At 38.5% G+C, this 15,557-nt stretch overlaps 1 protein-coding gene across 1 annotated transcript; it reads right to left on the bottom strand.

Annotated features, from left to right (window-relative positions):
- Positions 1-3,001: 3,001 nt before the first annotated feature.
- Positions 3,002-14,727, bottom strand: LOC121375361 (zinc finger HIT domain-containing protein 1-like). The gene is made up of 6 exons (XM_041502780.1): positions 14,652-14,727; positions 13,645-13,815; positions 9,807-9,892; positions 6,867-6,955; positions 5,873-5,953; positions 3,002-4,697 (listed from the first exon to the last, which is right to left on the bottom strand). Exons 1-6 carry the CDS (start codon positions 14,680-14,682, stop codon positions 4,676-4,678), a joined length of 480 nt encoding a protein of 159 aa, XP_041358714.1. The 5' UTR covers positions 14,683-14,727; the 3' UTR covers positions 3,002-4,675.
- Between the last annotated feature and the right edge of the window lie 830 nt (positions 14,728-15,557).

Raw genomic sequence — 15,557 nt, forward strand, 5'->3', positions numbered from 1 at the left:
GTTTACGTGAATCTGTTAACAAGAAAAACTTGGTTTTTTTATTATTGGTATAGATATTTGCTAGCTTTGAGTGTTGTCAGTAGGTTTTTCAGCTTGTATAACATATTACCAATACCTATATTTCTTTTTTTAACGAAATATGCTGTGTACTACTTTAATACATATTGATTTAAAAAAAAAAAAAAAAATGTCCACCCCATTACATTTTTAAAAATAACCACAGCTTATAAAATTAAATATTTTTCTTTTCTATTTGTTGACTTTTAAGTCTGCCCAGTTCATTGCTTGGCATCATATTTAGGAAACAAAATTCCATGTTATTAACCTACTTGGCATTGCTTATATCTACTACTTACCAAATAACCTACCGTAATGTGAATTAAAGAAAAAGTTGGCTAATTTATTTTACAGTAAATTCCCCCAAAAGCATTATTAAAAATTCCATGTGTAATGAACCTTTATTTTATTGCATTTTCTTTGGCTAAGAAGATGTGAATTCGGGAACACATTTTCAATCAAAATTTTCCAAATTGTTAATGTTTGTTCAGCCTGTTTGATACTTTAACAACTGGTCAGTTTGTATTAAAATTCATTATTTTTGAAAAATAGATTGTTGTAATATAATCAATATACGATTTTCCTTTTTCTTAATAGTTTTAATATTTAGTCAAATATAATTTGCATATACGTATTTAAAAAAACACATAATCTGCATTTAGGTTTTGCATTAACAGTTTCAATTCTTTGCAGAAGTTTATAAATGAAATACAAATTGCACACCAGTGTTAGAATTCAATTTAATTTTGCATGAACCATTTACAGTAGAAATGATTAGGAATGGCGACTTTTAGCTGAAATTATTCAGCGAACTGAAATGAGTAAAAAAAACCTCCAGCATTTAGTGAAGCATAAAGAACATGATGAAATTGTTTATCATTCATCTTATTATTATACATCTAATTATATACATATATATTCATTCGTCTTTGTTCTTCCATCAATTTTTATTTTTTTATCTATACCCAGTCAATAGAAATTAATATTTGTTTGTACATATGATGTTATGTGTATATAGATCTCAATACTACATGCATTCAAGTAATAAATGAAATTATATATTAAAAAAAAAAAATTATTAAAAAAAAAATTCATAAAATTCATATTCCAAAAATAGCCATGAACGTTTTCACCATTTAACTGGTTGTAGTCCAGAAATGGGCACAAATAAAAATGAAATAAAAATATAAAAATTTTACAAAAGTGTTTTGTTTATATATTGTGGTACTGAACTTGCAAACCTTAGTTTTTAAACACTATGGGATATGGGCAGGGATGTAGCCCAGTGGTAAAGCGCCCGCTTGATGTGCGGTCGATCAAGGCTCGATCCCCATTGGGCCATTTCTCGGCCCAGCCAGTGCTCCACAACTGGAGTAACAAAGGCTGTGGTATGTACTATCCTGTCTGTGGGATGGTGCATATAAAAGATCCCTTGCTGCTAATCAAAAAGAGCAGCCCATGAAGTGGTAACAGTGGGTTTCCTCTCGATATCCGTGTGGTCCTTAACCATATAACCGTAAATAAAATGTGTTGAGTGCATCGTTAAACAAACATTTCCTTCCTTCCTATGGGGTATTTTTCACTCTGTCATTTCTGATAATTGAAATCCAACATTACTTAAAGGCACATTCCCGAGTTGGCTGCATTGTAAGATGTTTCTCTTAAAGGCACATTCCCGAGTTGGCTGCATTGTAAGATGTTTCCGACTAATAAAATAGTTCTACAATTCAACTTACTTATTAAATGTATTTTCTTGTTTAGAATACCAGTGGCTGTATATTCAATGTGTTTCTGGTCGTCTTAATATTTGTAAGAAGCCCAAACTGGAGTCTGTCTTCAAATAATTTGGTACGTACGAAAATAACATATTTTAGGAAATAAAATGAAATTTAACCTAGTACAAATATTAGAATGATCAGAAAAACGTTTAATATATAGCCACTAATATTTTATGCAGAAAACTATATTTGATGTGTAATTACAATCGTTAAAAAGTCTGTTGGTCGATAAACTCACGAATTTCCCTTTAACATTTTATTTGATCTATTTCATACATGTACATCTGCTCATACCCAGCCTTTGAGAAACGACAGTGTTCGCCCGAGATGCTTGCGTCGCAGGATTGAAACCACCTTGGTGAATCCATTAAACTGAGTTTTTCTCGTTCCAACTAGTGCACCACAACTGGTCAAATGCTATGGTATGTACTATCCTGTCTGTAGGATGGTGCAAATAAAAGATCACTTGCTGCTAATGGAAAAATGTAGCAGGTTTCCTCTAATGACAACATGTCAGAATTACACAATGTCCGACATCCAATAGCTGATGATTAATTAATCGATGTGCTCTAGTGGGTGTCATTAAAACAAAAACTTTAACTTTGAGAAATGACATATTTGTTTTTCGCCATCTATATAATATTAAAATTTTAGTGATGTCACATGCATGCAATTTATACGCAATGCCATGGTTTTAAGTCTGGAGATATGATTACGTTTTACAAGTACAAGACCAGGTTTATCTTGGCCAAGTGTCGCGCCAAACGTCGCGCCAAACGTGCTGAGGTGTTGTTATGACTTTTAGTTTTATATTATCAGTTTCACAGGGCAACACCTAGCCCTGTGGTACAGCGCTTACCTGATGCGTGGTCAGTCTAGGATCGATACCCATCAGTGGGTTATTTCTCGTTCCAGCCAGTGTGCTAAGACTGGTATATCAAAGGCCATAGTATGAGCTATCCTGTGTGGGATGGTGCATATAAAACATCCCTTGCTACTAATGGAAAAATGTAGCAGGTTTCTTCTCCAAGACTGTCGGTTACCAAATGTTTGACATCCAATAGCCAGTGATTAATAAATCAATGTGCTCTGGTGGTGTCGTTAAACAAACCAAAATTTAACATTTAGTTTTACTTCAATTAGTTTCACAAAACACATGATACTGATAAGGACTAGAAACCCATTTACTGAAATAATGAAGTGAAAAAACTAAATAATACAAGTATTTTATTTTGACAATAAGTTTAAATTGTATTTGAAAGAACGTATTTTTTAAAGCACTCTGGGGGGGGGGGGGGGGGGGGGAATGACATTCTGAAGTAAGTGTGTAAGGCAAAGTCCCTATACATCATTGCCTATCTGAAATCACTGTCAGAATCATACAAAAAGTGATTTGATTATCTGAAATCACTGTCAGAACTGTACACAAAGCATTGCCTAACTGAAATCACTATCAGAACTATACACCCAGCATTGCCTTTAGAATTGAAGTCACTGTCAGAACTACACACAGCATTGCCTTTAGAATTGAAATCACTGTCAGAACTGTACACACAGCATTGCCTTTAGAATTGAAATCACTGTCAGAACTGTACACACAGCATTGCATTTAGAATTGAAATCACTGTCAGAACTGTACACACAACATTGCCTTTAGAATTGAAATCACTGTCAGAACTGTACACACAGCATTGCCTTTAGAATTGAAATCACTATCAGAACTATGCAGACAGCACTGCCTAACTGAATCACTATCAGAACTATGCAGACAGCATTGCCTAACTAAAATCACTATCAGAACTATGCAGACAGCATTACCTAACTGAAATCACTATCAGAACTATGCAGACAGCATTGCCTAACTGAAATCACTATCAGAACTATGCAGACAGCATTACCTAACTGAAATCACTATCAGAACTATGCAGACAGCATTGCCTAACTGAAATCACTATCAGAACTATGCAGACAGCATTGCCTATCATCACTAGTGATTTTACATCAAGTTGTTATCCAGATGAACAGTACAATCTTCACAAGTGATTTTACATCATGTTATCCAAATATACAGTACAATCTTCACGAGTGATTTTACATCAAGTTGTTATCCAGATGAACAGTACAATCTTCACAAGTGATTTTACATCAAGTTGTTATCTAGATGTACAGTACAATCTTCACAAGTGATTTTACATCAAGTTGTTATCTAGATGTACAGTACAATCTTCGCGAGTGATTTTACATTAAGTTGTTATCCAGATGAACAGTACAATCTTCACGAGTGATTTTACATCAAGTCGTTATCCAGATATACAGTACAATCTTCACGAGTGATTTTACATCGTCGTTATCTAGATGTACAGTACAATCTTCACGAGTGATTTTACACCAAGTCGTTATCTAGATGAACAGTACAGTACAATCTTATTGTACAGTACAATCTTCATGAGTGATTTTTACACCAAGTCGTTATCTAGATGTACAGTACAATCTTCACGAATGATTTTACACCAAGTCGTTATCTAGATGTACAGTACAATCTTCACGAATGATTTTACACCAAGTCGTTATCTAGATATACAGTACAATCTTCACGAGTGATTTTACATCAAGTTGTTATCCACATGTACAGTACAATATTCGCGAGTGATTTTACACCAAGTTGTGTTATCTAGATGTACAGTACAATCTTCGCGAGTGATTTTACACCAAGTTGTTATCTAGATGTACAGTACAATCTTCGCGAGTTATTATTCTGGAATTCTTGCTTGCAGCTAAAGTCATCTGAAGTCATAAAGATTTCTTGTTTAATTTTTCCAATCTGGCAAACGTTGGTTTGATTAAGCTATGAACTTCAAACATCTGAAAAATAAATGAACGTCATTAAAACATGGTGTAAAAGGAAATTTAAAGATTTATAGTCTGTTTACAATCTAAAATCTAGACATGACAAATCTGTAAGTTACTGTTTAAAAAAAATATAGAGACATGACAAATCTATAAGTTACTGTAATCTAAAACCTAGACACATGACACATCTACAAGTTACTGTAATATACAATCTAGACAAATGACAAATCTATAAGTTACTGTAATATACAATGTAGACACATGACAAATCTATAAGTTACTGTAATCTAAAATCTAGACACATGCCACATCTACAAACTGTCCAGCACACCCTTATGAAAAAGTAGGACAAAGTAGGAGTGAAAATTTTGAAAAAGTAGGACAAAAGTAGGACTGAAACAATACAGGCTCAATACAGTAGAGCAACAACTCAAGTACTCAGCTGAGTATTGAAGGAGTACACTACTTTAGACATGGCAAAAGGAACATTTGAGTGACAGAAATAAAATATAATTTTACTCTGACTTTCAGGGAGTAAATTTAATATGTTGAGCTTATATGGTGCCACATATTGGGAGATATATCTTGCTGCACAAAAACAAATTTCCCATAACTGTTGACTTTTATAATAGCACAAGCAATATGCACACTTTAATGGCAATTCACAGCATTTTGAAACAAAAAAGTAGGAAAAACTATGTATTTTGAAGAAAAAGTAGGAACAAATAAGGTATTTTCAAGAAAAAGTAGGAAAAAGTAGGCATTTTGAAGAAAAAGTAGGAAAAATAGGACAGAGACCAAAAAGTAGGAAAAGTAGGATCGCTGGACAGCCTGCATCTACATGTTAATATAAAATCTAGACATGTGACAAATCTACATATTACTGCAATATAAAATCTAGACATGTGACAAATCTACATGTTACTGCAATGTAAAATCTAGACACGTGACAAATCTACATGTTACTGCAATGTAAAATCTAGACACAACCAATCTACATGTTACTGCAATATAAAATCTAGACACGTGACAAATCTACGTTACTACAATATAAAATCTAGACATGAGACAACTCTACATGTTACTGCAATGTAAAATCTAGACACGTGACAAATCTACATGCGACTACAATATAAAATCTAGACATGTGACAAAACTACATGTTACTGCATTAAACCAAATCTAACCTGGTGTCTTGATGAGTCCCGAGACACTTCACACAGCAGTACCTGGTCCCACACTGGACGCACGTGTAGTTTGACAGATACGTGGCAACATTAAGAAAAACATTTCATTTAAATTACATTTACTTTTGTCTTTATATTCAGTTAGGAGCGAGACACAACCCAGTGGTAAAGTGCTAGCTTGATGTGCGGTCGGTTTGGGATCGATCCCCGTCGGTGGGCCCAATGGACTAAATGAATTTCTATTTGTTTTGAAAAAAGAAACCATTCAAACTTCGTCACAAAGTTTCTCTAACCAATTTTCTATGTCCCATTTCGTTTATAAAAGACAAACCTTTTGGACTTTGTTACCAGGGCTCATATTTTCGAAGCCATTTTAGTTCAACGAAATCGGAAAACTGTTGTAAGATATGATGTCACTGTAATACAAGCCATAATGATGTCATAGCCTATGATAGTTTTACGATTTCTAGCACAAACATAGCTTCGAAAATATGGGCCCAGGATTCTAACCATTGATCTATAGCTCATTTCAGTTAGTAAAGAGAAATGGTTTTGACCGTGTTGCTCAAATATATAGAGGTTATTAACAGCAGTGTGTTTTGGTATCGTCAATATCATATGTTAGGAATAGAAACTGTATTATTGTTATTCCTAATATATGATATATTGACGATACCAAAACACACAAAGGTAATAATCTCTGATCATATAATCTCAAGCTTAAGACAAAATGTTTTCATAAACCGTATACACAACTTTTAATTTCAGTCAGCCATTACTCGATATTCAAATGACGAAAGGATATGTAACGCAGTGTCGTTTTGAATGGAAACTATGTGAATTTGAATGACTCCATTTTGGATATTCGTACATAAAAAAAAACTAGTGCTTATCGTTTTTTGTTTTCTGAATGCTGGACAGCTTTCACTGGAAAACTATCACATACTTTGCTTACACTGGAAATATGCTAGATATTATATGATAAAAAGGATATCCACAGATGGCACAGAAGTGTCTGGATGGAAACGTAGATGGCGGCACACTGGCTGTGAAGTAGGTTGGCCCATCTTTGTTCATCATTTGCTGAAATTAAAATAACAAATGTATATGCACATACTTGGTATGTGTGTAGATCTGGGTGGTATATCATATATACCATTCGGTATCGGTATCATGTCAATACCGAAGTACTGTACAGGGTTCGAAACTCGCCAAAAAATATGGTGGCCCCAAACATTATAATGCATGTTGGCAAATTATGGTAAGCGAACCATGAGCAAGATTTTAATGTGTAATACAAATATTAATAGTGGCTCATATGTTATAGATCAAAAGAAGATAATATTATTTGGGTGACTAAAGCCATTATTTTTTACATATTTAAGTTGCTCAAACATGACATTGGTCGCATTTAGTGACCTGGCCACAGGCTGTTTCGAGCCTTGTCGAACCGAGCAAATTTCAAAATACTGAAATTTCGGTATTGAAATATGTTATTTGCTATTTAGTAAAGAACTAACAATATATCTGACAAAGACAAAAATAGCTGAAAAGAAGAGAGAAATGAGGGCCTTGTGAATGGAAGTTAATTTTATTTAGATGAAATTAGCGGATGAGACTTAATTCGGGCATGTATTTAAAGCTGAGTATACCAAAAATACTGCTCGCTATCATCATCATATCAATACCAAATACCATGCACATACCGAGGTAAATCACCCCAAAAATACTCGATACCAAAATTGAAATTTTAATACCGTCCAGCTCTACTTGGTATACGAGTGTAAAATACTTGTCCACATGTCAGTACAATTGCAAGCCTATAAGAGATGAAAGTCTGTAAACCATTAATAGGTTATTTAAAAAAAGAAATTACATGTGACCCATTTCTTTTTGTGTAACCTGTCACAACTATAGACATGATTTCCTAAATTTAATATATTCATACACCCAAATTAAGTAAAACATGCTGATATGAAAACATTCCCCCTCCAAACCACTGACATATTATGCTTTAGTTAAGATTCTAACAATTATTCTGAGAATACTGCTATTTAAAGCAATATATACTCTTCAAAAGAAGAAACGCAAAACCACATTGTCGTAACATTTGGAGAATTGATTTAATTATTGAATGGTGAGTCCGATAATTACCAAATGTTGCAGGAATTGTTCACAATTCACTCTAGTCCATTGTGAGTAAGTGATAGGACACACCACCAAGGTCAAGGTCATCTGGAGTCAATACCGGGTGTGGCTTCCGCGTGTGTTGACAACTGCCTGGCACCGCCTGCCCATTGAAGCAACCAGAGTACGGATGACGTCCCGGGGGATGGTGGCCCACTCGGCCTGCAAGGCTGCTGCCAGCTCGGGCAGGCTCTGGGGCTGTGGTTGTCGCTGTCGGAGGCATCGGTCCAACTCGTCCCATAGATGCTCAATTGGGTTCAAATCAGGTGATGTCGATGGCCAAGGAAGGACATTAATGTTGTTGTTCTGTAGGAAAGCCGTTGTGAGACGTGCTGTGTGAGGCCTGGCGTTGTCATGTTGGAACACTGCGTTGGCGTTGGCCATAACTGGAACGATGTGTGGCCGGAGGATCTGGTCAATGTAGCCCTGTGCATTCAGGTTGCCCTGCACGTGGACCAGGTCAGTTCTGCCAGTGTGTGAGATGGCTGCCCACACCATGACACTACCCCCGTCGAATCTGTCCACTTCCTGCACGCAGTTTGCCGCATAACGTTCACCACGACGCCTATACACGCGACATCTTCCATCATGACGTCGGAGCAGAAATCGGGACTCGTCACTGAACCACACCTGTCTCCATCGCAGTTGAGGCCATTGTCGATGAATCTGGCACCACTGCAGTCGGAGTCGACGGTGTTGTGGTGTTAAGCTGACACCTCGAACTGGACGTCTGGCACGAATTCCTACCTCACGTAGGCGGTTCCGTGCGGTCTGGTCGGATATCCTGCGCAAACCTGGTATTGCTGCGGCTGTGGAGGTGGCAGTAGTCAATCGTTCCCGAAGGTGGCGTACCCGGATGTAGCAGTCCTGCCCGGGGGTAGTGACCCGTGGTCGACCGGATCTAGGGAGGTCACGTGTTGATCCATGTTGCTGGTAGCGGTCCCCCAGTCTGGAGATGGTGCTTGGGGACACATGGAATGCCCTGGCAACAGCCGTTCTGGATTCGCCTGCGTCTAGTCGGCCGATGGCATTGTTTCTCTGCGGTTCACTGAGACGTGGCATGTCCTGGATTGTCAACTGTCGGCCAGATACAGAGGCCAGGCAAGCGAACACCCTGCACTTTTATACTGTCGGTGTTCATGTTGCACGTGCAGACAACGCACGTGCAGTGGTGACATGGTTTGCACGTGGCTGCGTTTTTGCGAATATTCACATTTTGGAACTTTATTGTACAGTAGCTGCGTTTTATCGAATGTAACCGTGGGAATGTGTTTGGGACATGCAATGACCTTATATTCACAAAGCATGAACCGGTAGGAAACATAAAATCGGAGTTATAACCCATTTGTACCCTTTTGCGTTTCTTTTTTTGAAGAGTATATATCCTTTACCGAGCTCAGCAAATTTTTATATCTCCTAAATTCAAGGACCATAACTCTATGAAAAATGGGTAAATCGGCATGAAAGTAAAACTTCATCTGTAACAGTACACGATAAATCTATACACAAAATTACAGCTCAATATCTCAAGGCATTATTGTGAAAAATAAATCTGGGAAACTGTATGTGGGACGGACGGACGGACGGACAGACAGACAGACAAGACACCTATTGTTGAAATGCATTTCTGAACATGCACAACTGTTTAGCAGCTGTTAATGAAATTACTGTGCTAAAACGACCTTGCTGTTCTCAGAACACAGACACAAAAAAACACTGTTGTGCAAAAACCATTTGTATTAAATACCTCTTCTTCCAGAAGTGCTGAAAAACTCTTTTTAAACCGCGGCTTAAAATCTCCCTTTGACTTCCTCTTCTTCTTTCTGTCAGGGCCTGCAACAGACACGTCATAATAAGATACATACATGTGAAAACACCTCAGTATCTGTACAATAGAAAGTTTGTTTTGTTTAACAACACCTCTAGAGCACAATGATTTATCAATTATTGGCTATTGGATATCAAACATTTGGTAATTTTCATATATACTTAACAAAATAAGAAACTTCCGCTAACTTTGCTTGAACATAACTTGATGAAAACAAACCGGGGGAAGAATTGTTATATATGCGTTTAAAGAGTGCTCCATGATGAATCGTTTGGTGCAAAAATCATGGCCATAGGTTAACAAGAAACTGGGAGAAATTTCGACCACGTGTGGTAGGGGTTAAAAAAAAAAAAAACCCACTTACTAACGGGTATCACCATCTCTTGAATTGACCACTGCAATGCATCGCAGGCGCATAGAATTGACTAAAGTGTTGATTTCTGCCTGTGGAATATTGTTCCATTCCTGAATGAGCGCTTGACGAAGTTCGTTGACGTTAGCGGGTGGGTTGGGACGACGCCTCAATCGTCTGCCCAGACTATCCCAGACATGCTCGATGGGGGCTAGTCATCAGTGAAATGAATGTTATTTGTCCTAAGAAAATTTACAGTGTCTCTAGCTGTATGAGATGTGGCATTATCATGCTGAAAAATCGAGATGTTGGTGTTGTTATGGAACAGAGGAATGAAGTGATGAGCGAGAATGTCATCGCGGTAACGATGAGCATTTAATTTGCCATCACTGACGACTAGTGGTGAACGATAACCATGGGCAATGGCTGCCCAGACCATGACACAACCCCCACCCCCGAAACGATCTCGTTCAAGAACACAACAGTCAGCATAGCGTTCATTTCTCCTACGGTAGACGCGCACCCTGCCATCACCACGTTGTAAAGAAAATCTGGATTCATCCGAAAAAAGAACGGTATTCCAGCGTCGCCGTATCCAACAAGTGTGTACACGTGCCCAATTAAGATGATTTAGACGATGATGTTGCGTTAAAACACATCCGACGTAAGGACGTTGTGCATGTAAACCGTTCTCCCGCAGACGATTACGAACAGTTTGCCTACTGATTCGGTTATTATGAAGCCCAGGTGTGTTAGCAGCAGTAGCAGTGGCAGTTTGGAACCGATTGCGCAAATGTGTGTTCATCATATAGTGGTCTTGACCACGCGGACATCCACGACGTGGCAAGTCGTTGGTGCTTCCTGTCGTTCGAAATCTTACGCGAAGATTTTGTATCGCTCGACTAGAACTCCCAACATGCCTTGCAACGTCTTCTGTCGACATGCCAGCATCAAGCATGCCAATCGCCCGTTCGCGTAAATTATTGAGTATTCTTGGCATACTAAAAATGCTTCAATGTAAAAAACATTAATTTTTTTTACAAATTTTGAAGCGTTTTCGTTCACTTGACAACAATGTCATTAAGACAAGTAAAACAAATTGACTGAATACTACACGGGACATGTCGAACCATGCATGCACGTGCAAATTGAATTTCATGTTGTCGACAATTAACAGTGCAAAAATAATCGATAAAATTCATGAATCCTGATAATACAGCTCAAGGCTAATACTACCTATATAATTTCATTACACAATGAATTCTTTAACACAACAAATACTATATGTACAAATTGGAAGTTTCTTTTTTTGTTCAGTATATATAGTCTTAGCGAGGAAACCTGCTACATTTTTCCATCAGTAATGATCTTTAAAATGCACCATCTGACTGATGGAAAGCACATACCACAGCCTTTGATATACCAGTCGTAGTTGCACTGGTTGGAACGAGAAATAGCCCATCAGGGTAGGGGCCCACCGACAAAAATCAATGTTAGCCGACTTTGCCAATTTCTGTAACAAACCAGTGTTTAATTCAACTCTATTTTTTATAACTATATTAATGGTATTTAAATGAGTTATTATTATTGTGACCCATTACATTTGACAAAGTAAACTATTTCTAATTAATGGTAAATTAAATAGACAAATGAGTTCTCATTGGATTTTTACTGTTATGTCTTTGACGATGTGTATTAAACCAGAATTTTCTGAATTGCTTAGCACAGAGAAGTAAGAGTCATATATTAAAAGTCTGCATGGAATCTACCGTTCACGTAACATTTAAAACTTTTATTATATACTCTTCAAAAAAAGAAACGCAAAAGGGTACAAATGGGTTATAACTCCGATTTTATGTTTCCTACCGGTTCATGCTTTGTGAATGTAAGGTCATTGCATGTCCCAAACACATTCCCACGGTTACATTCGATAAAACTCAGCTACTGTACAATAAAGTTCCAAAATGTGAATATTCGCAAAAACGCAGCCACGTGCAAACCATGTCACCACTGCACGTGCATTGTCTGCACGTGCAACATGAACACAGACAGTATAAAAGTGCAGGGTGTTCGCTTGCCTGGCCTCTGTATCTGGCCGACAGTTGACAATCCAGGACATGCCACGTCTCAGTGAACCGCAGAGAAACAATGCCATCGGCTGACTAGACGCAGGCGAATCCAGAACGGCCGTTGCCAGGGCATTCCATGTGTCCCCAAGCACCATCTCCAGACTGTGGGACCGTTACCAGCAACATGGATCAACACGTGACCTCCCTAGATCCGGTCGACCACGGGTCACTACCCCCGGGCAGGACCGCTACATCCGGGTACGCCACCTTCGGGAACGATTGACTACTGCCACCTCCACAGCCGCAGCAATACCAGGTTTGCGCAGGATATCCGACCAGACTGCACGGAACCACCTACGTGAGGTAGGAATTCGTGCCAGACGTCCAGTTCGAGGTGTCATCTTAACACCACAACACCGTCGACTCCGACTGCAGTGGTGCCAGATTCATCGACAATGGCCTCAACTGCGATGGAGACAGGTGTGGTTCAGTGACGAGTCCCGATTTCTGCTCCGACGTCATGATGGAAGATGTCGCGTGTATAGGCGTCGTGGTGAACGTTATGTGGCAAACTGCGTGCAGGAAGTGGACAGATTCGGCGGGGGTAGTGTCATGGTGTGGGCAGCCATCTCACACACTGGCAGAACTGACCTGGTCCACGTGCAGGGCAACCTGAATGCACAGGGCTACATTGACCAGATCCTCCGGCCACACATCGTTCCAGTTATGGCCAACGCCAACGCAGTGTTCCAACATGACAACGCCAGGCCTCACACAGCACGTCTCACAACGGCTTTCCTACAGAACAACAACATTAATGTCCTTCCTTGGCCATCGATATCACCGGATTTGAACCCAATTGAGCATCTATGGGACGAGTTTGGACCGACGCCTCCGACAGCGACAACCACAGCCCCAGACCCTGCCCGAGCTGGCAGCAGCCTTGCAGGCCGAGTGGGCCACCATCCCCCGGGACGTCATCCGTACTCTGGTTGCTTCAATGGGCAGGCGGTGCCAGGCAGTTGTCAACACACGCGGAGGCCACACCCGGTATTGACTCAAGATGACCTTGACCTTGGTGGTGTGTCCTATCACTTACTCACAATGGACTAGAGTGAATTGTGAACAATCCTGCAACATTTGGTAATTATCGGACTCACCATTCAATAATTAAATCAATTCTCCAAATGTTACGACAATGTGGTTTTGCGTTTCTTCTTTTGAAGAGTATAGTATTAAACAGGTATTTCTATCAGCTACATAAGGTAAGAAAATTGCACCTCTAATGATTACTATTAAGAGCATTGACATATTGACAACATTAACCGCGACTCACCATTTGATTCCATCTCTTCTTGAAACTTGGGGGCCTTTTTGCTCATCTTCAAGTCGGCGTGAGGGTCTTCCGAGAAGTTGTCCTGCTCAAGTGCCTCAAGAGCCTTGCGTTGCCGACGACGACGCGTGGCCTCGTCCAATATTCTCTTCTGTTCAACATTCTTTATACGACCTACACATACATGTATGAATTTTAAAATATATTTTTAGCATAGAGTGTACTTAGGGGATAACTATGTTGTATTTGACCATTGGTGGGCATTCATTTGTGATTTCCCTAGAAATTAGGCAAGGCATGGTAGACCAAACACTTTTGGAGCATTTTCACCATTTTCGGGGCACTTTTTTTTCATTAAAAATAAACAACAATTAATTGAAATAAACATTAATGTAATTTATGTGCTTGCTTTAATAAATGAATGGCAAAAAAAATAATAAAAGGCCTATTTTATTAATTAATAATACCTTATTGGATGTTTTATAAAGGCAGTTTTGGAATTAATTAGTGAAAAAGGCATGTTTAATCTCAGGGCAGCATGGTGCTGATAAAGGCAAGATGGTGTTAGACTATTGAGGCATGGTGCTGCACCATGCTAAAACAAGCTAGGGAAAACACTATTCATGCTATGGTGCTGGTTTTATAGTATTCACTGCTTAATCATCCTGCACTAGGCCTACATACGATAAACAACGGTAGCCAAACAGTGTGTGTGATAAAACCAACGTGAAAAAGATCATATCCATATGTATTTTAATTAAATGAATTAAAATAAGTTATGAAACATCAACTTTTACAGTTCAAATTATTTCCCATCAATTTGTGTAATTATCTCCCTTGGAAGCTCAATCACAAGGAATCCGTTATAAAAAGGCTCTTAAAATAACAAATATTCCACAACATTTTTAACTTATGACATAGTTGAAAAGCACATTTTGGTAATCAGTTTGTGCTACAATAAATGCTTCATCAAATTTGAAAGAAATAATTTATCAATAGTCAATACAAACCCGATTCCCGTTTTGACAAGGGTGTCGCCATTTTCTTTTTTAATAAATCGCGCACCTGCTTCTACTTCCGTAAGGAGTTACTCGATTCTCTAGTTCCAAATGTTCTTGAAGTTACAGATTTTTAAAGTAACAAACTTGTAAAATACTACAGCCGTCGTGTATTGCCATACTATTAGTATTGCGATGTATTACAAATTTCAAGGAAAGGCACACTATAGTATTATAAACTAGTACAAGTCTCAATGTGTCTTTTAAATATTTGATGTATCGTTAGTACATGGAATAACATTAAGAATTACAAGAGTTAGGTATCGTATGTTAGGTATCGTGATACGTATCGTATCGTGAGTTAGGTATCGTGATACGTATCGTATCGTGAGTTAAGTATCGTGATACGTATCGTATCGTGAATCAGGTATCGCGATACGTATCGTATCATGGGTTATGTATCGTGATACGTATCGTATCGTGAATCAGGTATCGCGATACGTATCGTATCATGGGTTATGTATCGTGATACGTATCGTATCGTGAATCAGGTATCGTGATACGAATCGTATCGTGAATCAGGTATCGTGATACGTATCGTATTGTGGGCTAGGTATTGTGATATGTATCGTATCGTGGGCTATTGGGTTATGTATCGTGATACGTATCGTATCGTGAGGTAGGTATCGTGATACGTATCGTATCGTGAATCAGGTATCGTGATACGTATTGCTTTGTGGGCTATGTATCGTGACACGTATCGTATCATGCGTTATGTATCGTGATACGTATTGTATCGGGAGTTAGGTATCGTGATATGTATCGTATCGTGAGTTAGGTATCGTAATACGTATCGTATCGTGATACGTATCGTATCGTGAGGTAGGTATCGTGGTGCGTATCGTATCATGGGTTAGG

The sequence above is a fragment of the Gigantopelta aegis genome, chromosome 1 (genome assembly GCF_016097555.1).
Source record: "Gigantopelta aegis isolate Gae_Host chromosome 1, Gae_host_genome, whole genome shotgun sequence".
Taxonomy (NCBI): Eukaryota; Metazoa; Mollusca; class Gastropoda; order Neomphalida; family Peltospiridae; genus Gigantopelta; species Gigantopelta aegis.